Genomic DNA, 22956 nt, shown 5'->3' with positions numbered 1-22956 from the left:
GTAGTGGCTGCGATGATTTCTTGAACCCTTTCTATATAGCTTATCATATTTTTCGTGGCTCGTCTTTTGGATACGTATGCCATTTATTGCACACGGCCACGTTGAAACGGGGAAGGAAACTAAGGAAAAGGGATGAAAACATTGTTCATGAATTCGCATTGGATACGGAGAAGTCATGAAGATTCGGCGGAAGTGCTGCTCGTGGTAAGTACCCGTACATTAATGATAAATAATATTGACCTCTGTATGAGGTGCGGAATTTTATCAATAACTTCCTACAAGCATGTTTTGGCGAGCCTGATATTGTACGCCGTCAATGCCCCCCAACTTGGGTGTCTTTGTGTCTATTCGTAATTTCTCTTGATTCATGGGTAACATCTCCTTAGTTGGCTGGCAGCCGCTCCACGACTGCGGCCATCTCCTCGTCTGTGTATATTCTGAAGCCCTTCTCCTTGGTCACGCTAGCCAACTGCACGTTCTTGGCATCTAACTTCTCCTCCATCACCTGCTTCAATGTCTTGAGAACAAGAGTCTCTGCGTCTATGAGAGTCAAGGACTACGGAACTGTCAACCATGCTGTCGGTACAAAGGATTACTGTATAATCTTACCTTGTGGTATTCGTTCTGGAGCTCAGCCTGGGCACCTTCTGAGCCAGAGCCAATGGCCTTGGCGTCGTAGCGGTAGAAAGTACCACTGGGCTCAGCGTGGAACAGCTGAGGGCCATCCTCGTCGAAGCCAGCAATGAGGAGAGCAACGCCGAAAGGACGACTCATGATAGTCTCCTCTCCGTCAGCACCCTCACCGAAGCGCAGGGCGAGATCGCAGATAGCCTGGGTGCAGCTCTCAACACGGAGGGGCTCGTTGTAGTTGAAGGCGTGGGACTGGCTTTCGACTCGGGCATGCTCAACCATGGAGCGGGCATCGGCCTGGAGGCCTGACATGGCGCAGCCAATATGGCGGTCGATCTCGACAATCTTCTCGACGGAGGATGTCTCGAGGAGGGTAGAGGTAACGCGCTTCTCAACACCGAGGATGACACCTTCGGAGGTGGCTACGCCGATGGCCGTGGAGCCGAGCTTGATGGCCTCGAGAGAGTATTCGACCTGGAAGAGACGGCCTTCGGGGGAGAAGGTGTTGATGCCTCGGTCTGACGCAGGGTTAGCCAACGATCAGGCAGAACAAGGACCTATATGTGCCTATAGGAAAGGCAGGGTGAACATGCCGTATTCGGATCTTGCCATAAACATCTTGGCGGTTTGTGTGTGGTGATGGTAGCTAGACTAGAGAAGGGCGGAGGATTCCTGGTGGATGAAGAGGACAAGTTCGTGTATAGAGCTTGCCTGGATGAAATTGCGAGTTTGATTCGAGAGATGCAGTCCGAGTCGCCGCGGGAAAAGAGTCGTGATGGGCGGAAGGCTGAATGGAGGAGTGAGAGTCAATCAATGATGGGACTGAGGATGCGAGCTCCGGTGGAGTTGCAGGCAAGCAGTCCGCCTACGTAGCCAGCCGCGCTCTACAACAGAAGCTGGAGCCTTCCAATTTGTTAGTGGGCAGTTGCTGTATTGTTTAGCCACAGTTTCACCGCCACACTTCAGTATATTGAACATGGAACTCGAGATATCGTTCAGCTTTTAGTCTGCACTCGAGGTAGTATTGAATTGGTATGGGATGCCTGAACTTGATTAATCTATCAATCAATATACAGTTGATATTAGTGTAATAATAAATACTATAGCGCATAGTTACCAAGTAGCTATGTAGCTATTAAATGCTATACATGATTGACCCTCGCAGCTACCTATCTGCAAGCAAACAACTGAACCCCACGTCACGTCGTCGCGCGTTTCGATTGGGCACAAACACTTACAGCTTCCCCAAATCAACAACTTTAAGCTACCTAGAACGAGACTACACTGCCTGCCACTCACTATATCCGCGACTGCAACCACCCATAACCCTCGCCCGTCGCCCAAGACTTCAATTCTCGAGGGCTTCTTTCTTTCACAGATGTAGTCCTGCTGAACAATGTCTTCCGGCGCACCACGACCATCGGGCCGAACAAGCGCCAACGACTACCGCGACGAAAGGCCCCGCGGTTCAGCGGCCAACCTCAAGAGCGATCGCTCCGATCCTCGCAAGGGTCCTTCGCCCCAGCCCAACTTTTCAAGTGCTCATAAGCGTTCAGCGTCAGTAAATCCAAGGGCTACGAGTCGCCATGACGAGGAACGTCGCTTCGAGTCACGGAGGGTGACAGAGCGCACCTTTGAAGCTCAGCTTGAGCGTTTGGTCCCACGAACCACGAGCCCAGAACGAGCACATCGACGCAATGCTGCATCAGAGAGTAGAAATACGTCCAAAGCACCCAAGAATGATATCCCAGATGCTAGGCAGTCCAGAGCTGGAGCTGAGACCCCGCAGGGTTTGTTTCTCCCCTCCAAGCCATCGGCCTCAAGACCTCAGGACTGACTCTGCTTGTAGTACCATGGAACCCCGAAGCAACCCTCCTACCACATACAACAGCACCCCTGGCCTCTCGAATATCCATACCTCCACTTGCTTCGACCATACCACAAGCGCCCCAGCCAAAACCCCTAGGCGAGCTAAGCCTGGAGCTCCAAGAAGCAGCTATAGTAGAGGACCTCCTCTTTGTCTTCATGGGATATGAAGGACAGTATATCAGATTCGCCAAGGGATATAACCCAAACGAAGAACGAGACAGATTATCAGGACCCAGCTTCAGAACGTTACCTGGTCTTGACCCGAGTCTGCAGGACCTGACTCAATCAATGCTCAGGATGGCAACATATTATGTTGCCCTTGAAGCTTTCGTCGACGTCCAGAGTCGAGAGGAATTCGGGTCCGTGAACCACGCTCTTTGCGCATCAATACGCAAGTTTCTGCAAGATTACCTTGTCATGATAGCACAGCTGGAGACACAATTCCTCACAAGCGACACATTCACTGTACATGTGCTCAACATCCATACCATGTCTACCAGCCAAATGATGCTACAGCTTTACTCGCTCGCTCATGAACTACTCAAAAAGAATGCCCTGCTTGATGATGAAACCGATGAATCTGAGGATAGTGGTGGTGATGATTTCGAGAACATCCTCGAAACACTTCGAGACGGAGGCGAATTAGTGCCAGGAAACATGACTGGCAAAAAGATATGCAAAGGAGGTGTGGTTCTCGGTTTGATAACAAGGCGTCTGGAGTCCTTGTCGGGCGATCCATCAGCTCGAGCGTTGTTAACGACCCTACTAAGGGATGCCAGCAAGCCCTATATGAATATGCTTAACGGATGGCTGCATCACGGTTCCATTCACGACCCTCACTCAGAGTTCCTTATCAAGGAGCAGAAGAGCATTCGTCGCGAAAGGCTGGAGCAAGATTATACTGATGAATACTGGGAGAGGAGATACACAATACGAGACCACGACGTTCCGCCGCAACTCGAGGGTGTCAAGGACAAGGTCCTGCTAGCTGGAAAGTACTTGAACGTTGTCCGCGAGTGCGGTGGAGTTGATGTTAGCAAGGTTGCGAAAGACGTCCCAGCTTCCTTCGACGACAACAGATTCCTCGAGAACGTCAATAACGCTTATGCCCATGCCAACGAATCCCTCATGCAACTACTCCTCACAGCTCACTCACTACCCGCGCGCCTACGCTCTTTGAAGCATTACTTCTTCCTTGACCCATCCGACTACTTCTCCTACTTCCTCGAACTGGGCGCTTCAGAATTGCGTAAACCCGTCAAGTCCGTTAATACCGGAAAACTGCAATCTCTACTGGACCTTGTTTTGCGTCAGCCTGGAAGTCTTGTGTCCCTTGATCCGTTCAAAGAGGATGTCAAGGTCGAGATGAATGAGACTATCCTCACAAAAGCTTTGCAACGTGTTGTTAACATCACTGGTATTGAGCAGGGTGAGGCATTACAACCTCTTGCCAATCAACCCGTTGACAACGACAAGAATGCTGTCGGTTTTACATCTCTGCAGCTAGACTACTCTGTCCCGTTTCCTGTGTCGCTCGTCATCAGTCGAAAGACCGTCTGGCGATACCAAGCTCTCTTCCGTTACCTCCTTTCCTTACGCTATCTAGAGTCGCAACTATCGACTACTTGGCAAACACAGACTCGAGGTGTTAGCTGGGCACACAAGGGCGGCTCGAGAAAACTCGAGATTTGGAAACGACGCGTTTGGACGCTTCGTGCTCGTATGTTGGTTTTTGTCCAACAATTACTCTACTTTTGCACAGCTGAGGTCATTGAGCCGAACTGGAACAAGTTCATGTCTCGCTTAAAGACAAAGGATGAGAGCCTTGATACAAGCTTGGGGGTTTCGACGCGGACTGTCGATGAGCTTATGCAGGACCATGTCGACTTCTTGGATACATGTCTCAAGGAATGCATGCTCACCAACAGTAAACTACTAAGGGTAACTCTTATCCCGATACGCAAACTCTTTTCAAGCATAACTAACACGCCTTTAGATCCACTCCAAACTTATGCAGACATGCACAATCTTCGCTGCCTACACAAACTGGCTTACCCGCGAGCTTGAAAAGTCAGACCCAGACCTTTCAGGCACTAACAAACCCTCAACAATGACGGCAGACCAGTGGAAGCGCTTCCAAATGACCAAAGCAGTGCAACGCGGCTCCACATCAGCCCAAGGGGACTCTTCCGGAAGCAGTGAAGCAGATGCTCGCATTGATAATCTTTTTGAGATTATTCGGAAGTGGGAGAGCAACTTTAGTCGTCATCTACAAATCTTGCTTGACGCGCTTAATCACTATGCTGCGACGGAGACAGTGGTGCTGCTGAGTCTTTGTGCGCGTTTGAGTACCGCGAACCAAGGAACAGAGTATGCTGGTCTGCGGCAGGAAGAAGAGTCAACTTAGAGTATAGGAACTTGCCGGATAAAAAGGGTTGATATGTGAGAGAGGCGTTATAGGGGTTAGTAGGCTGGTCGGGTTCATTGTAAAACAAGATACCATCGGATTATTCAACCATGACAGCTAATCATCTGAAAACCTTAGCGATACGAGAAGTACGTTCTTAAGTCGTTGATTGTCTATATCGTGAGGTTCCATTCGCCATTCCACTGCAGTCCCAGTTACGCCGCGGAGCAGATCCCAAGATTGTATTTTGTAGTATCGCATGCCACTCAACGCTCAAGCCCAAGCCCATGAATCCCATAATGCAAACTGAAAGAAATAAAACCACCTCGTGAGAGTCAAGAAGTATAGCCTTACCCCAGAACGAATAAAGTAACCCGTAAAAGTCCGCGCACTCGCGCCCCAGGATGATGCCACTCGAGCCTAAATCGACTCACTGCCAGTGAGTTGAGAGAAGTCCCCAAGAAAGAAAAATAGAAGTAAGAAAAAAATCGCACCGAAAACTCCTGTTCCATGCAGTCATTACAGCTCCATGAACTGGATCCATTCGTCATTCATTTGAAAAGACTTCGCAAATCCATCAACTTTTGCCTGGCCGCCTCCGCCTTGTCTAGGGTCCTGTTCTGACCGTCCATGCTCAGGCTGGCAAGCTTCCTCTTCTTTTCCTGAAGCTCCAGCATTTTCTCTTCGAAACTGTCTCTCATGATGTACCGAACGGTGCGAACAGGTCGTTTCTGTCCCAATCGGTGGACACGGTCGATAGCCTGAGCCTCAGCCGCCGGGTTGTACTGCGGCTCCATTACGTATACGCTGTTTCCAGCAGTCAAGTTCAGACCCAGTCCACCAGCCATGATGGATACAAGAATCACATGAACAGTGTTGTCCTCTCGGAATCTATCCATAGCTATGGTTCTTTGCGTGCGGCTCATACTTCCATCCAGTCTAGTGAACATAATACCGTTGGCGTTGAGGGCAAGCTCAATGAGATCCAGGTGAGATGTCCAGCCAGAGAAAACAACTGACTTATATGGGGGTTCGTCGGGGTTTGCCTCGCTCGCCGCTTTAGACTTCAAGAGATCCTCAAGCAAGGCACGAGTCTTGGTGTGAGGACCTTCATATTTGTCAAAATTCTTGACGGCATTTCGAGACTTTGGCTTGGCTGGACCATCATGCTCCGCATCCACCTCCCTTCGGTGAAGCTGCACGAAAGCATGTTTCACGTATGCATTGCACACTGGGCAGTTTCCGCTGTTGCTGCCAGGTGCAGTCACCGACTTCACCCGTTCCTTAAACGTCTTGATGCAAGTTCGGCAGATAATATGGAAACAAGGTGTCATGAAACCAAGGATGTCGTCCTGTCCTTCTGCTTCGATATTGGAGCTCTCGTTCGAACCGAGCTTCCTGCTGCATTCTATGCAGGCGTCGTTGTTGGTCTCCTGCATTAGGGTGAACATCTCGTGTGCCTTTTGATCGGAAAGTGTTGGCTTGCTGTCATCATCGTCATCGTCGTCGATGTCGATTGCCATCTCCGCAGACATTCCTTGTAATGTATCCAAGTCAGCATCATTAAGCAAATCTTTGCCGTGTGCACACAACAGGCGAAGTCGTAAGATCGCCTTGAGAATGTGTATGTAGGTGTTGCCGCCAAGTGCCTGGCCTCCATTATGAGTTCCTGCGAGCACCTTGACTCGATCCTGCGCATTCTTGGCGAACAATTCGTAGATACTGCGTTCATCTGGGCTGAAATCGAGCCTGACCACCAGGTCCTCGCGAGGAGGCAGATTGATTTTGTCTTTCAAGCGGCGCAGCGTGATTGTATCCACGAGGATTCGTAGCTTGGGCACGATCTCGGGGTCGCATGCCTTGAAAGGCTCTACAATGTATCGAAGGAACTTGGCTCGATCATGGAAAGGATGGAGCCGAAGGAAGGCAAGGAGAGCCGCAAGATCATCCAGTCGGTTCTGAACTGGCGTACCGGTAACGGCCCACCGTCTGTCCGCTTGCAGTCTACAAATGGCTTTGAACTGGAGAGTGCTGCTCTCGCGAATCATATGGGCCTCGTCCAGTACAATTCTGAACCATCCGATCTGTTCTAGGGGATGTTGGCCTTCCTTTCCCTTTCGACGAGAACTGAGCTCGTTGGATACCGAGCCATATGTAGTGATTACAAGATCGAAAGTCGCGAGTCTTGCCGGATCCTTGATTCTGTTGGGGCCATGATAGATGTGATAGGTTAGAGCGCCGGGCTGAACATGCTGCTTAATCTGCTCCTCCCAATTTGTTACTGTGCTGAGGGGGCAGACGAGCAAAGTGGTCTTTGCATTTTGTATCAAGGGCGTTAGTGGAAGGGTAGGCTGCTGCGACAGAACTTCGTGCTTTGTCGGTTTCTGTTCCGGTGCTTCTGGCTGGACGGGTGCATGTTGCTCCCATGCACAAGCTGCGTCGGCGGAAGTCATAATCAACGACAAGATGCTCAGTGTTTTGCCAAGACCCATCATATCAGCCAAGATTCCTCCCCGAGTTTCCGCCGGTGGTCTAGCTTGGCTTTGTCCAGTGATGACGTTGAAGTACAACCTTTGTCCAGCTTGTCCCCATTTATCCTGCCAGAAGGAAACCATAGTCTTTTCGCCGGCTTGGGCCTCGCGAGGCTTCTCTCTGGTCATCATAAAGAACAGACCTTGTTTCTGGTGCTTAAGCAAAGGGGTCAAGATGTTGGAACTGGGTTCCATCTCGGGCAAATCATCGTTTCGTGTAAGGGAATCGAACACGCCCATAACTTCTGAACGAATCTCCTCCACGGTTCGGTTGGTAATGGTACTTCCGTAGGAAGCAGTTTGGCCTTCGTGAGCAGGGTTAGGTGGGTAGGACCTTGGGGGCGGAGGACGATATTCGAGAACGTGAGGATTCTGAACTCGAATACCCTTTTGGACAAGGTAAGGGGCTGTCAACTTCTGGCCAAATTTGCCCAGATGTGTACCTACATTCCTCGCGTACTTGACCGGTCCATACATGACAATATCGAGGTCGTAGGATCGTGAGGTCGGCTGGCCAGGCTCCTCGCCAGGCCTCTTGGGCTGGGGCGGAATTCGCACATCTGTTCTCAGGTGGATGTTTGAATCGAGAAGAGGGGCGACAGCTCTGGCACTTTGAGGTTCGACTAGACCGATGATCTGTCGTGTATGGTCGTATGCTTGTATCTTAAGCGAAGTATCATTAATCTGTCGCTTAAGCACAACTTTGATTGCGGGTTGGTAGTTTGGACCCCAGATACTTTGGGCGCCCGGCTTGGGCGAGGGAACTCGAGAGCAGCCCAAACGAGCCTTGATCATTCCATAGCATACTTCTTCTTCTCGGGGATCCTGTACGATAACATCATCGTCGTCATTTCCTGGACATGTTAGCAAAGTCCTCATGGCAGGGTTAGAAGGTAGGGGCCTACCACTGGTAAGGTCAACTGTCATCATGAAGGGAGAAGCAGTTGCACTGTTAGCTTCCTTGTGTTTATCTGTGACGTACTGGCCCAGAATTCCACCTCCCCCGTGGCCTTGGGGAGTCATAAACTGGTGCACCCCATCGCTATCTTCGGTTCTCCGTCGCTTTGGCTGCGGAACCACAGAGCGATGCTGAACATTATTCATGCGCTCAATAAAGTTACCCGTGCCGTTGAACCCATTTGCATAACTGCCTGGAGTGGAGGACCGGCTAGAGGGACCAGCAGACGGAGTGTCATTAGGACTGGAGAACTGAAAGACCATGGAGCTGTTGTTGCTGTTCATGCTCATTTGAGGTCGTTGCTGGTACGTTTGAGCCTGCTGCAAGGGAGAAGGTGAGAACTGGCCATGAGCGGCGTTTGCAAGGTTTGGGCTCGAAGCAGCTCTGTGGTTTGGTTGCAGCAAGACAGCCGGGTTCCATGGTGGAACACCGTTTGCGGAGCGAGATGGCTGGCCTGGACAAGATTAGAGATTGAACATGAATAAGTTGAGGTTGACAGGAGTGGCTGATGACCAAAAAAAAAGGATCAATGGCTGATTAGAGAACTTACCATTTGTAGCCATCTCTTTATAGTGGCCGCGGGTGGCAGGCGGCTACTTGCAGGATGCAGTTTGAGAAGGGCGTTGGATGTGTCAGTTGTATGAGAAGAGATTCTGATCTCATAAGAAGTGTTGCACCACTAGGTGACTGCCTCGGTACTTTAGGTGAGTGTCTATAAGTTATGGGATGAAAAGAGAGAGCGCTCGGGCTCCGGCTCAGGTGGATTGTAGTTTGATGCTGAAGATGCAAAGGCGAAGCAATGCGATGAGAGGCGAGGTGATGCGATGATAAGCCGCCTATATTCTTTATCGAGGACGAGGACGAGGGGCAAGGGGAGGAACAGGGCACCCTAGTTTGGCGGGATGAGATGAACTGGGGGAATGAATTTGAGATGGAGAAGCAAAGAAGTCGAGAGAGGAAGAAGGAGGGAGAGTAAAAAAGAAAGTAGAGGTTTTGGGTTGAACAAGTTTGTGGTATTGAATTGAACTGCCCGAACTGCTGAAGTTAGCTATAATGTCTACCTAGAATTAGGTGCCTTGCCGCTATGTGCTTGTATTGTAGATTTCGATTTGGTGAAGCACGTCCCCTGGCGCGTGACAAAGCGTGACTTTCACGCTTCAAGATTTGGAGATGCAGTGGTCACGCAGCCACAAGTTCGCCAAAAAGGTGGGCACCTTGTGCCTATCTCGGTTTAGCTTCAGGCGCCCAGCGTGGGCTCTACGGGCACATGATCAACGACGGGACGCATTCGAGGCTTTTTCTCTCTTTTAATTCTGACTACATATCAACAAGATTGGTTCAAGGTCCAGTAATAATAGCTACTAACGTATCTGATAATTGGGTCTGTCTATGGACTACGCGGATGATGTGGGAAATAATCAAGGAACTTCATGACAATTCCTGATTTATATCCATCATAAACTGAATACTAAAGACCTAGCTACTCTATCAGTTGTTGAATACTACTGGCCCTGTTCCAGAAGTGGCTATTTCTAAGTTTATAGACCCGAGCTGAAATCACGCAAGCATGTGAAATCAATTTAACAAGCCATTGTTGACTATGTTGTGCAGGTTGGATTAAATGTACGTGATGGATTACCCCATTCATCGTCTATCAATCAGTCCATAGGCAGACCGACACTTTATGATATCACGGAAGGGATGGATATCCTTACTTGTCAATTGAATAAACACTATTGTGCTGAGCAATATCAGCAAACTCTTAAATAGATGTTCAATATCGATTTGTTCTAACCCTTGAACCATTTACTGCTTCTTCATTAATGATCAGCAAGTTCAACAATATCCAACTCTGCCGCCACTAACAATTTACACTGCCAGACACTGCAACCTCGAATTTTTGTGGATGTGCAAAGTGCCCCGCCATTTCGCCCACCTTCCTGGTTGCTGAATTGGATCCCCCGCTAAACCTCCACGTCAAGCCTCATCCAGTCCTTTTATCGACCTCACTTCTTCGGTCATTGCATCAGCTGAGCTCAACTCGGAGCTCCGGTCTGCTCGTCCATATTTGCTAACTGCATATCTACACTGCACAGTTGGTCCCCCGAATCACAGCGCAGCCATGGACATCACCAAATTCGTCGTCCAAGGCCGCGACCAGTCTCTCCTCTACGGGGATTACTCGACCTACCACAAGCACTGCACTAAGCGTGTGCAATCTTGCAGAAGGAAGCTTGGTATTGCGACTAAGAATCGCGGCAAGTTTCGCGACCATGACAAGGTCACCGCAGAGCAAATCGCCCAGAACCATGAGTAGGAACATTCTGACCACCTATTCAACCACAAACTGGCCTAACAATGGTTTAGATATGTCCATTTACTTCTCCTCGCATCCGAACGATCTTGGGCCCAGACCATGGCCATGAAGGCCAGTCGCGCCACCGACACCAGGGGCATTACGGGCCGAACTCGATCGCATATCACCTCACGTCTCGTCAAGGCCACTTCCGCTGCTGACGCACTTGTCGAAGCCCTCTCCCAAACCGACGTATCTGGCGCCTCTCAAACCGATCTCCTCGAGGCCACAGCTTATGCTCGACTTATCCGCGGTAGCTCTGGCTTCGAGAAGAAGAGTTGGGAAGCGAGCTTGCAAAATTATGCGGCGGCACGTGTCATTTACAGTGCGCTTGCCTCTGCCACAACTGGTGATCTGTACAAGGACCTGCTTACCGAAACTATCGATCCCTCTATTCGATATGCCGCCTACCAACTCAAGACGCCCCGAACTGTTCCGATTCCTATTATCGCCCGAAAGACCTTCCCTCAATCTGACGCCTTCCTTGTCGACCAGATCAACGAGATCGATCCCACCATTCTTAAATCGGACGAAGCAAAGGCAAAAGACGGAATTGCTAGCGCTGAGGGCGCACCCAAGACTTTGACATGGAGATCTCGAGAAGTCAACATCGAGGATGCGCAAATTGCGATGGCTTGGGGTGCTGTACTGGCAGCCAAGGAACGACTAGCTGCCAATCTCGCGGAACCTAAAGGACGAGGACCGTATGAGCTAGCTGGCGCTTATGATGAAATTCTTATGCTTAGCCAAGATGCCGTTGATGCTACTAAGCAAGCAATCGACGAGATGCGAGCTGAGGGTGTGGAACAGGGTGACGCCCGAATGCAGAGTTTGCAAATCACGCGTACCGCTGTCAATTTCGAAACTATTAGCTGGAGAATCGGTCGTAGCAGAGTTCTGACAGGAGAGCACGACGGCGCACTTGATCAGTACGGCTCACCAAAGAAGGGGAAGGGGAAGGCAGCTCAGGAAGATGTCAGGGAGAAGGACATCCCAACAGGAAAGAAACTGACCAAGCTCAAGGAAAAGGTCGCGCTATACGATGGAATACTGCAGAACATCAAATCCATCACAGAGCTGCCTGGTGTGGCCAATGATCAGGGACTAGCCGGGCAGATCGCCGCTTACGTCAAGTATTTCGAGGCTCTCAAGTAAGTCACAAGCCTTTAACCCGGTTCTCACCTTACCATTTGTCTAACACTTTGTCAGGGCGCTAGCTATTGCTCGTTCGCATGCAACCGCTGGTAACCCCGCCGCTGCGCTCGCTCTTATCAGCCATGCCGACGGTCTTGTTGAAGAGTCTCAGTCCAACGTACCCGCCTCTGATGGATCATCAAACAAGACACCCCTGAACCTATCTGTCTCTGCCGAAGACGTTGAGTATCTACAGAACCTCCTTAACGGCGAGCTCCAGCGTCACCGTGCTATTGTGCACGTTGAAAATCTTCGTAAAAACCATGGGCTGAGCACATCAGACGCCGTCAAGCGGCCTCTTATTGAAACTCAGAACCAGTACCCCTCCGGAGGTGTCAACCTGGATCACATCGTCGAGTTCCCTCCCAAGATCTCCACCATCCCCGTGAAGCCCATCTTCCTCGACGTGGCATGGAATTACATCGACTACGCTGGCAAGGCTTCTCCAAAGCAAGCCCCAACGGCTGCTAAGCCTGAGGCGCCCAAGACAGAGGAATCGTCAGCTCCTCAGCAAGCCAAGAGGGGTTGGTTTGGATTTGGAAGATCATAGTCAAATACACTCGGCGAATCGAGATCACGATGTTCTTAGCACGTTCTGCAGATATCCACTTTCAATTCTTCGGACAATGTCTTATAATAACCCTTGATCCATGCTCGTCGCCTAGTTTAATTCTACTCCATTCCTGTAAGAGACAAGGCCTTGGTTCTCGGTGTAGCTTGCTTCGTGACTGATACAACGTTGTTTGTTTACTGTCTCCAAACGATATCCTTGTAGTGGTAACATCTAGATCCCACAGCCCTCAGGTTGCAACTCAACTTTGACTTTGATGATAAGATGCTTGTCAAGCCTCTTCACCAAGCGGTCCAAGCTCACTGACTTTTCTTAGCCTCGCTTTCTCTTTGATTCTGAGCTGACATTCATTTCTTCCTTTGTTGTATTTCTACCTTTGTTGTTTTGTTGTGTTTCTGTTTACCTCGATACCTTCATTTGCACAAAATGGATCAGGGTCCAGTGTTGAGCCCATCACCAGACGACGGGCAACTCGAGCCATCAATCACAATGCATCCTTATCCAGCAACTGTAATCGCATTCATATTTATCCTCATCATTGTGTCTCTCTTCATCTCTATCCTGCGTCAACTTCTTGAACGACGTCTGTCCCAGCGCCGCGGATGGTTTCTCAACACCACATACCCACCACCTTCTCCAGCAGCATCTTCATCAGGTGGCAGTAGCAGGAGAAGCAAAAAGGCGAAAGAACAAAAGACTCGACCTATATCCGAACGCGAGATTGAGTCTCGGCAGTTTCTGTTTTCAGATGCTGCTGATCGAACAGAGCGAGTCCCGCTTCGAAAACCAGATGAGCGAGGTTCGCTATATGATACTTTTCAGTTACCTGGTCCACACGCCTCCAAGTTAAAGCCCGCGCGATCAATGATGGAGTTGAACGGAGGAAGTCGGCTAGAAGGTGCGGAAGAGAAGGAAGGGCAGAAGAAGGCCAAAACAATTCACTGGCACGGTGTCAATAGACTTAATACTGCGTGGGGGTGGATGTCATGACACACTATCAACACCTTAATATTTTCTTACTGTTTTCGGACATGCAATGCAACTGATATACCACCAACGAGCGCGAAATACCGAGAGGCCCGCATTGTTTGCAACACAAATCAAATGACATATCACTATAAAACAACAGACACATGGTAAGCATTATTTGAGGGGGGATGTGTGATTAGTCTACCTAAGAAAGGCTAGTCGTGATACATATATTCAACATGATCCCCCATTGCGTGACATCATCTCGAAAAAACAACCAAAGATATCATCTCTCAATAGAGGTTTTATAGCTCCAACGCCTGGTCTGCCAACCCTGAAACAAGATATCGGTAAAAAGTGTAAAAGCGGCTGGGCGGGATATGAATACAGTGAAATACATGGGGAGGTCAAGGTATCTGAGCCGCACAGATACCTGCTCCTGGGATATTGGAACATATTTTTTTATAACACAGATCAAGTCATTTAAGGCTTGGTCTCATCCTTCTTCTCACCCTCCTGAGATTGCTCGGAAGAGGACTGCTCGCCGCTGTTGTCGTTGCGGGCCTTGTGCATCTTGTCGAAGAGGTTCAAGCTGGCAACCTGGAGCTCATCGGTCTTCTCCTTGATCTCGGCAGCGGTAGCGGTACCCTCACCAGAGAGGTTCTTGGCGACGAACTCGCGGAGAGTGGTGAGCTTCTCCTTGATGGAGTCAGCCTCGGTCTTGTCGAGCTTGTCGGCATACTCGTTGAGAGCACGCTCAGTGTCGTTCAAGACGCTGTCGGCGCGGTTGGCAGCCTCGATGGCACCCTTGCGCTCCTTATCAGCCTCAGCGTACTTCTCAGAGTCCTCAACCATCTGCTCGATCTCGCTCTCAGAGAGACCGGAACCGGAGGCAATGGTGATGGACTGGTCCTTGTTGGTGGACTTGTCCTTGGCGTGGACGTGGACGATGGAATCAGCGTCAATGTCGAAGGTAACCTCGACTTGAGGAACACCACGGTGAGCAGGGGGGATACCAACAAGCTGGAAGTTTCCGAGCATCTTGTTGTCCTTGACGAGCTCACGCTCACCCTGGTAGACCTTGATCTCGACGGCGGTCTGGAAGTCGGCGGCAGTAGAGAAGACCTGGGACTTCTTGGTGGGGATAGTAGTGTTACGGTTGATCAAACGGGTGAAGACACCACCGAGGGTCTCAATACCGAGGGACAGAGGAGTAACATCGAGGAGGAGAAGGTCCTTGACCTCACCAGAGAGAACAGCACCCTGGATAGCGGCACCAATGGCGACAGCCTCATCGGGGTTGACGGACTTGGCGGGGTCTCGGCCGAAAATGCCCTTAACGGACTCAGCGACCTTGGGCATACGGGTCATACCACCAACGAGGATAACCTCCTGGATCTCCTTAGCGGAGAGGCCAGCATCCTTAAGAGCCTTGCGGACAGGCTCGATGGTGCGGCTGATAAGAGGGTCGACCATCTTCTCAAGCTGAGCTCGGCTGAGCTTCATGTTAATGTGCTTGGGGCCAGAAGAGTCGGCAGTGATGAAGGGAAGGTTGATATCGGTGGAGAGAGAAGAAGAAAGCTCGATCTTGGCCTTCTCAGCAGCCTCACGGATACGCTGGATAGCCATGCGGTCGCCAGACAGGTCAATGCCGGAAGTCTTCTTGAAGTCCTGGACAAGGTGTCGAACAAGGTGGATATCGAAATCTTCACCACCGAGATGGGTATCACCGTTGGTGGACTTGACCTCGAAAACACCGTTCTGGATCTCAAGGATGGAGATATCGAAGGTACCACCACCAAGATCGTAGACAGCGACAATGCTGTCAGCCTCCTTCTCGAGACCGTAGGCAAGAGCGGCGGCAGTAGGCTCGTTGACGACACGGAGGACGTTGAGGCCGGCAATTTGACCAGCGTCCTTGGTGCTCTGTCGCTGAGAGTCGTTGAAGTAGGCGGGGACGGTGACGACGGCGTTCTTGATAGGCTTAGAGAGGTACGCCTCGGCGGTCTCCTTCATCTTGTTGAGGACGAAACCACCGATCTGAGAGGGAGAGTAGTTCTGGCCACGGGCAGCGACCCAGGCGTCGCCGTTGGTGTGCTGAACAATCTTGTAAGGAACCTCCTTGATATCGCGCTGAACCTCAGCATCCTTGAACTTTCGTCCTATTAATCGCTTGGTAGCGAAGAGGGTGTTCTCTGGGTTAACGACGGCCTGACGCTTAGCAGCGACACCGACGAGTCGCTCACCATCCTCGGCGAAAGCAACGACTGAAGGGGTAGTTCGGGCACCTTCAGCGTTCTCAATGATGCGAGGAACCTTGCCCTCCATGATGGCGACGGCAGAGTTGGTGGTGCCAAGATCGATACCGATCACGGCACCCTGGACCTTGCCATCGGACTCAGTGGACTCATAACGAGCGAACCTGGAGGCCAGAGGAGATCGGGTGAAGGCAGCCGATCGAGCGGCAAGAGGGGAAGCTCGGGGAAGCTAGAAAAAAAGTCAGTACATTGCGGGATGAAGGGCGATATTGGATTATATCGCAGTGTAGCGGGGTTACTTACAGCCCTCGACAAACGCGAAGCCAACATCTTGATTATGGAAATATGGGTATAGAGTACAGGAAAAGAAAAAGGATGAAGGCGCGAGTCGGAGAGTAATTGGGGGGATGTGGTATTTTACAGGATTGAGTATGAATGGAGATGATGGAATCGAGCGGAACGAATTTTTTTACCTCGAGAAAAGCTCTTTCCCCAGTCAGTCATAGAAGCCGAAGGAAAGAGGCAAGCACTGTGGCGTCTCCACACCGGCTAGGTTCGGACCATGGTTGTTCCCCCAGGACCCACCCCGAAGTTACCTGAAGACTCTGGCAAACTCGAGGCCGGAAGGTCTACCGGCAACGGCGATATTGAAAAATTGTGAGAGACAGATATAACTAATGACTAGTATTAATTGCGAGCATAACGCAATTGGCCTTGATGCTATCCTAAAGTTCGTTCCAACCTTTCAATTGATCCCATCAGTTGGCCATAAAATAACAGTCCGGTTGCACGTCCGATTCTGCGGAGCCAATGGAGACCAGCAATCGCCGGACGCGGCGCAAAGACCTGCGCTGAACGCTAGGCATTAAGAAGTGCTCATTCTGCCATTCCCCAGAAATGGTTGCGAAAAAGCTTTGCCGCACGTGATGATGAGCTTCGGGTTTACCGGAAAACTTACGGCTTTGATTCGGGCATGCGAGATACCTGGCAATCTACCTGTCATGGCGATGAAAGGTGCATACAGCTTTATATATCCTATCCACTAGGTCAATCCGTCTAGTTTTGCAACGGTTAAATGGTCGGTGCTACTAGGAAAAGCTACCGGACACAGTCTACCTTAGGTAGTTTAGCTGTACTGAAACCATGACGGCATAGACGTCGTGCCTATGTTGTTATGTGCTTACAAGTTATCGACACAGCAACTACCCATGAGTATCAGGCAGATATGGTGTACAGTTTCTCTCAACATCATGAACCCCGTGTAGGCCCTGCAAGATCTTAGTTGTTCTTCAGGTATGTATTCCGCAACACAAGTTGAAGTAATAATAGTTTGATAGACCACATAGCGCAGGATTCTATTTGACATCCAATCTAAAAACCCAGAGATGTTCTGTGTCATGAGAAATACTCTATTTTGTCGTTTAACAGTCGACTTGAGCCACAAGTGGCGCGTGTTATTCACCACCCCACAAAATAACTCAAAGCCCATCATGATCTTGTCACTGTGCCAGTGTCCAGTGAAAACGTTTAGAACTGTGCCGATGATAAACAAACTTCCATAGTAGGAAGGCGGGCTGTTGCAGACGGGAGCCGACATCAGACTCGAAGAGAAGTTTGTTGTCGAAATAATAAGAGTTGATATGATAAATAAATCAATTAAAACTCAAACACGAGTTTCTTGAGAACTCGCGGTTCGGTAAAATTAGTTACCGTTGAACGCGCGCGAGTGCAAGGGCATGACGTTCAATTAGAAGAAAAACGACGTGGCTGGGCTGCACTGGACTGGGTTAGGGGACGTGCAACACCGCGCAACTTTAATCAAATCGATGCCGAGATATCCCATCTACATTACTCTGCAAACAAAATAGCCTCGTTATTGTTTTTGCCTCTAGTCTCAAATTCTTAGAGAGAAACTACCATCGAATTTAGAGAGCTATCATTTATTTCCTTTACGGCTGCTCCTTGCCATGCGATAGACGTTCCAACGCCGACAAAATGCCCGCCATCCCTCCATCAACGACGATACCCTCAGACTCAGGGCATCACGGTCTCCTCGCAGTCCGCCAAAATGACGACTCAAGGACATCATTTACCGCCGTACCAACAGCCTACAAGAGTGCCGACACCTCGCTCCACCCCGGCGCCGTCGCAGGCATTGTCCTTGGCGCCGTAGCGGCCTTCCTCCTCCTACTATACATCATCTACATGCTTCTTCATCGTGGTCCCGTCGTAAGACCAATGGGCGACGGTGCTTCCACAGTGGCCTCTGGCTATCCCATGAGCACTGTCACCGGCGATACGTCCACATATCTAAGCTTCCGAAGCAGAAGGGACCGCAGGCCGAAGAACAGATCCCGCAGCAGAGGCACATCCAGAGCGACATCCAGATCCAAGAGGACGCGGTCTCGTACAACTGTGCAGTCAAGGGACAGGAGCCGTAGAAGAGGATCGCCCCTCGTCAGCGAAAGCCAGGGCTCGCGCGTCATCGTCGATCCTCCTGCCCCACGCTTCGTCCAAGACTCAATGCTTTCATCCGATAACGAGATCGTTGTGGAAGAAGAGCACAGCGTTTCCACGCCCCCACGGCGCTCGCGACGACGCAGCCAGGAGCGATATCGTCGAGATCCCTTGATGGGTGACGGATATCGGTCATCGAGGGATTACTCGCCAAGAGACTATTCGCCGCCCAGGAGGGACAGCAGAAGAAGATATAGCCGCGATCGGTAGATGATGCGATATTGAGATCATGGAGAAGTACATACTTTATTTCTTGGGCTTGTTTGATTACGACTTAACGACACTATCTTAGACATTAATGCATAGAATGTGATGGGGGAATGATTCGCGATTCATGCATAACTCAGTATATAGCAAAAATGTTGTTTATCAAATTTAATTTCATCCTTCCATTCATATTAGGCGACCAAGCGACGAAGTAAGGAATTAGCTTCAAGTGATGGTAGGGCTACTAGAGCCTCGAACAGCAAACATAAAGGATGCAAAGACTAGGGCGAGCCTCTGATCTATTCAAACTTGATCCGCACGACATAGTCTTCACCTTCACATTTGCCTCATTTCTCAGAATTTCATTTAGGAAGCTTGTCGCCTAAACTCACCTCCAAAACGATCAGCATTTTGACAACAAGGACTTGCGAGGCCTTTGCTTAGCGTGTCGTTGACTGGTAACTCTCTCAAGACAGAATATACTCGATAGCAGAATTTAACGAAACATCACTGTTAGCGAAGCGATTCCTCACTTCTACGTCCAGACTGCTGAGACAGTGTGTTCGCAGTGCTCTATTCTTAATATAATCATCAGCAAGCTAAAGACATGGCTCTCAACTAGGGCATTGAGCTTAGAAACGAGGCTTGCCAGGCACTGTAGGCTCTTGACAAGTCCCCTTAACACACTGGTGATGAGCCACATCATGCTTTTCATCCATATATTAGTCATCCCTCCTCGGACTTCTTGAATTATTCGAGTCATCATTCTCAAAGGTATTGAGACTTTCGTCGATGATGTTGATCAGATAGAACTCGACGGGTCTCACCTCAACCAGCCATGGGAAAGGAATGAAAGACCGGTGGCCTGCAACGGATGATAGATGACACGATCCTTTCTGGACGAGTGCTGTGGTCAATCTGGGCTCTTGGAGAACTACTGAAAGATAGAGTTAGTTTCTCGGGAGCCGCTTGCGTTTTTGACTACGAAGGAATCATTGTGCAAGCGATCACATCAAGATAACCGCATCGAGATTTGTTCAAGTTGTCATAGCAATGTCAAGAAGCCTGAACATGGGATCAAAATCACGAAACACTTCACTTTGCTGGTTTGTATGGGATATTCAGAGTGCTTTGGAAAGCAATAATATTAGACTGATCTCTTTAACAAAGAGCCTAGGCCATCTGACTCTACTATGGTTCGTATAGCTTCCAACAGCCCGTTCCCTTTTAAACCTATACGTGGATATCATTCCCAGAGCATGGTCGCATAACCAAAAATGCAGCGTGTCCCTTCTTAACCCAACCGCTCTATATGGTACAGGTATGACTCCGTGACCCAAAAACAAAAGAGACAATAGCAATGGAGTATCATTTAGATTAGACAAAAAAAAAATCGCAGACGCTCCTTGGTGGTCGTAAAAACAATAAGAGAAGGGGTATAATTTGGGCTACGCCTTGAGTTGTAGCTTGGGTGGAATTGGAGGCAGCGCACATGTGGGTGGAGGCATGGGCGGAGGTACTTCGTTCAATTGAGGCATGCTTCGCCGAATCATCAGGTTCTTTCTGCCGGTATCCGGCACCAAACTAGGGTTGCTGGCGGATGTGGGAATGGGTGGAAGAGGGACTGTGGGCGGAGGAGCAGCTAGGGGTAGGGACTCTGGCGCCATAGGAGGAGGAAGATCGGCTGAGGCACTGTATTGAGATGCCCGGTCCGACATCACAGACTGCACGCTGGCTCGCCTCTGTGCCCGTACCTTTGCCGATATAGTGTCGCTTTGTCTGTCACTGTAGGCATCAAGAGAAGTGCGGCGACGAGCTGCCTCATCTGCCCCAATAAGGGAGGATCGCGAGCGTGTCTTTTGTTCCAGGCTTGGTCGGGATGAGTTTGTCGGGTTTCGTGGAAAGGCGCCAGGGTTCTCGGATTTGCGCCGCTGACGGACGTCTGTGTGTCGGCGCGAGCTCGTCGGGCGGTTAGCTTCGACGACGGGTTCATCTATCGGAGCCAGACTTGATCGACGCGAATGCATGTCGTAGGAATAAGGAATCTGAGGCAAGGACGCCAAATCGTAACTTGTTGGCATGGTCGGCTGTGTTTCATCCCCGTGCCGCGTTACAGGTCGTTCATGCATTTCCTCCATAGGAGAAGGCTGATCAGCAACCATGGACAAAGGTCTCGCAACTGGTAAAGTCGTTGGAGGCGCTCTGCGACCTAATGACCGTACCTCTAAGGGACCAGTCTGGGGCGCCATGCCGAATTCCTGGGCGATGTTCTTTGCAAAAGAATATCTGCGGTTCGATGTGTTTGGCACACTGAAATTAGGGGTTGGCGACGTTGGATCTTGAGTTCCGTAACTGGACTGCGGCCTTATGTTGGCAGGACCTTGCAGTTCAACAAAAGGGCTGAGAACTTGCATTGATTGTCTTCTGTCCAAGATCGCTGCAGCGTTAGGTCTTGGCTTTGGCTCAGGTGAAAGGGGCGACGCCTCGAGTAATGTCTTGCTTTCTCCAATTACCGGGAACTTATCGACAACTGGCGATGATTCTGGAGAGGACCCAGCCGATGTTACTACTGTTCGTTGGCCAGATGATATGAACGATAGGCGGTGTGAGTTCTCGCGTAAGTTATCCAACTGCCTGCCATCATGGGATACGAAGCTGTTAGTCGTAGAGATATCATCCAACGGTTGATCGGCTACAGGCTCATGCTCGGCAACATTTGCGACGGAGGGGCTGGTGTCAGCTCTGCCTTGCAATGGTAGAAATCGGGGGCTTGGAATGCTTTCAGGACTTTGAGGGCTCTGAGAGTTCTGTGTCATTATACGTGACAGACGGGTTGGGTCTCTCACTATCAAGGTCCTTTGGCTGGGCCTTTCCCTCAGGGGTGCAGCTTCGTCCTCAGCCTTAGGCTTGCCTGTCTCAGTGAGCGTCTTCTTTCCACCTAAAGTCTCGATTGTGCGACGCAATGTTGCAATCCAACCTTCCATATCCACAGCAGACTCAAATACCATGAGAAGGCTGGAGGCATGACGCCGTTCTGTGGCTCGAAAGTTCCAACGTGAGAACAGAGATCGTGATTCGGCATTTGGTGTTCCGTCAGGTTCGGCAGCTGACGAGATTTGAACCACCCAGTGGCGACCGGGGATAACGTCGCTAGCAAATGCCGCAGAGTCTTTAGTAAGGTGCAATATCCTTTCAGGCAACCGGTCAAAGGGGCCTTCAGCTGCATATTGTAGCAAATACCCAGCTGTCACTAGAACGTAGATCTTGTTGGTCCATTCAAACTTTGGCGCAGGCCCGGATGTGTTACGGCGGTGCTTTTTCTTGAACTTGGTCTTCTCGGCAGGGCTAACTTCCCCTTCCGGCACTTCTGCGGCATCATCGCGCGTGGTGCTGGCTCGTCGCTCGTGCATACGTAGAATGACCTCGGGAGCCAGAGAGGTGGCTGGGAGTGTTATATGTTTTGTGGCTTGAGGAAATGCTTTGAATAGAGGAGGAGCATGCCAGCTCGAAAGCGGTCCTCGCGTCACCTTGGATGGACTCTGAACCTTTGATGCGCCAGCTGATCGCGGCTGAGCATGGGCAGATGGGCTTTGCTGACTCTCAAACATCGTAGAGAGAATGCGCGGGCTAAGAGGTGACGTGGGCATATCATTAGACGTGACATCAAGCTGAGACGAGAAATAAGGGTTCGAGTCGGCGAGAGATGTGCGACTGCCGAAAGTGCCATTAGATGTGGGCGTCTCGGGGGTCGCCAAGTCCTTTGGTGTCTTGGATCGACTGAACAAGCTCCTTAGGCCCAATCTCGATTCTCTTCTGCTTGCCTTTTCAGCCTTTAGAGGCACGCGATTCTCTTCGGCTGCCATCGTATCAATATTCGGCGGGCGAGTTCTTCGTACTGGGGCATGATGACTCTGTAGTGCTTCAAAAGTGCCGCTATTGGGCACGATTGATTCTCTATTAACCATTGCGGCAAGCTGCAAGATTATCCAATATTAGAAAGTCGGTGCAGCCTTAGAGTCAGCAAAACGGACGGTGGGCGTCGTCGTGAAGAGCGTCGACTGGGTATTATGCGCAGGTCAGAGCGGCATAGGTAGGGTTCCGTGCTGCTTGAATGCGAGCTGGTAACGCGAACTCCTCCGTATAACCAGACTTGGGGTGATCCTGGGACAAAGTCTCGTTTAAGAAATGCGCGGCATGTATTCGTGCATTCAAAAGGTGTAACGTAGACTGGAGCTGGCCAGTAGGCGAGATGTGAATGAGATGCGGGTTCCCGTCTTGGTGCTGTAGATCGCAGCTCAAATCAAAAGGTTCCGTGATGATATGGCGCAGGAATCAACTTGATAGGGTAATAAGCCCGGCGATGACTTGTTACCCAGAACGGAAAGTAAAGAAACCAACAGTGCGGTGGTGGTGGCAAAAGCAGAGCGACGACTGGAAGAGTGAGCGACTCGGGTCAATGAGACGAAGACCGTGTGGTGAGTGAGCGAGA

The 22956-nt window shown here is 50.3% G+C and overlaps 8 protein-coding genes across 8 annotated transcripts; 4 read left to right on the top strand and 4 right to left on the bottom strand.

Moving 5' to 3' along the window:
* Positions 1-147: 147 nt before the first annotated feature.
* On the bottom strand, positions 148-1466 carry FGSG_06159 (proteasome component PUP2). The gene is made up of 3 exons (XM_011326490.1): positions 1224-1466; positions 610-1148; positions 148-556 (listed from the first exon to the last, which is right to left on the bottom strand). The coding sequence occupies exons 1-3, from the start codon at positions 1246-1248 to the stop codon at positions 383-385; spliced, it is 738 nt and encodes a 245-aa protein (XP_011324792.1). The 5' UTR covers positions 1249-1466; the 3' UTR covers positions 148-382.
* A 560-nt stretch (positions 1467-2026) lies between these two features.
* Positions 2027-4906, top strand: FGSG_06158 (uncharacterized protein; the record flags this gene model as incomplete). Its single annotated transcript, XM_011326489.1, has 4 exons — positions 2027-2420; positions 2480-4219; positions 4262-4440; positions 4496-4906. The coding sequence occupies 4 exons, from the start codon at positions 2027-2029 to the stop codon at positions 4904-4906; spliced, it is 2724 nt and encodes a 907-aa protein (XP_011324791.1).
* Positions 4907-5457: 551 nt separating this feature from the next.
* FGSG_06157 (uncharacterized protein) lies at positions 5458-8958 on the bottom strand (the record flags this gene model as incomplete). The annotated part of the gene is made up of 3 exons (XM_011326488.1): positions 5458-8291; positions 8343-8849; positions 8946-8958. 3 exons carry the CDS (start codon positions 8956-8958, stop codon positions 5458-5460), a joined length of 3354 nt encoding a protein of 1117 aa, XP_011324790.1.
* A 1559-nt stretch (positions 8959-10517) lies between these two features.
* Positions 10518-12495, top strand: FGSG_06156 (uncharacterized protein; the record flags this gene model as incomplete). The annotated part of the gene is made up of 3 exons (XM_011326487.1): positions 10518-10708; positions 10763-11902; positions 11961-12495. 3 exons carry the CDS (start codon positions 10518-10520, stop codon positions 12493-12495), a joined length of 1866 nt encoding a protein of 621 aa, XP_011324789.1.
* Positions 12496-12942: 447 nt separating this feature from the next.
* Positions 12943-13839, top strand: FGSG_06155 (uncharacterized protein; the record flags this gene model as incomplete). Its single annotated transcript, XM_011326486.1, has 3 exons — positions 12943-13414; positions 13646-13652; positions 13797-13839. 3 exons carry the CDS (start codon positions 12943-12945, stop codon positions 13837-13839), a joined length of 522 nt encoding a protein of 173 aa, XP_011324788.1.
* FGSG_06154 (heat shock protein SSC1) lies at positions 13660-16073 on the bottom strand (the record flags this gene model as incomplete). Its single annotated transcript, XM_011326485.1, has 2 exons — positions 13660-15972; positions 16047-16073. 2 exons carry the CDS (start codon positions 16071-16073, stop codon positions 13969-13971), a joined length of 2031 nt encoding a protein of 676 aa, XP_011324787.1. The 3' UTR covers positions 13660-13968.
* A 1665-nt stretch (positions 16074-17738) lies between these two features.
* Positions 17739-18470, top strand: FGSG_06153 (uncharacterized protein; the record flags this gene model as incomplete). The annotated part of the gene is made up of 1 exon (XM_011326484.1): positions 17739-18470. The coding sequence occupies one exon, from the start codon at positions 17739-17741 to the stop codon at positions 18468-18470; it is 732 nt and encodes a 243-aa protein (XP_011324786.1).
* Positions 18471-19915: 1445 nt separating this feature from the next.
* FGSG_06152 (uncharacterized protein) lies at positions 19916-22432 on the bottom strand (the record flags this gene model as incomplete). Its single annotated transcript, XM_011326483.1, has 1 exon — positions 19916-22432. The coding sequence occupies one exon, from the start codon at positions 22430-22432 to the stop codon at positions 19916-19918; it is 2517 nt and encodes an 838-aa protein (XP_011324785.1).
* Positions 22433-22956: the final 524 nt, after the last annotated feature.

This window comes from Fusarium graminearum, chromosome 3 (genome assembly GCF_000240135.3).
Source record: "Fusarium graminearum PH-1 chromosome 3, whole genome shotgun sequence".
NCBI lineage: Eukaryota > Fungi > Ascomycota > Sordariomycetes > Hypocreales > Nectriaceae > Fusarium > Fusarium graminearum.
The sequence above is the reverse complement of the archived record's forward strand: the minus strand, read 5'-3'. Positions and strand labels throughout refer to the sequence as shown.

Coding starts and splice junctions, on each gene's coding strand:
- FGSG_06159 (XM_011326490.1), bottom strand. CDS start 1,248: ATGTTTATGGCAAGATCCGAATACG. Junction 1,149..1,223: donor TATGGCAAGATCCGAATACG/GCATGTTCACCC, acceptor ACCCTGCGTCAG/ACCGAGGCATCAACACCTTC. Junction 557..609: donor TCCAGAACGAATACCACAAG/GTAAGATTATAC, acceptor ACAGTTCCGTAG/TCCTTGACTCTCATAGACGC.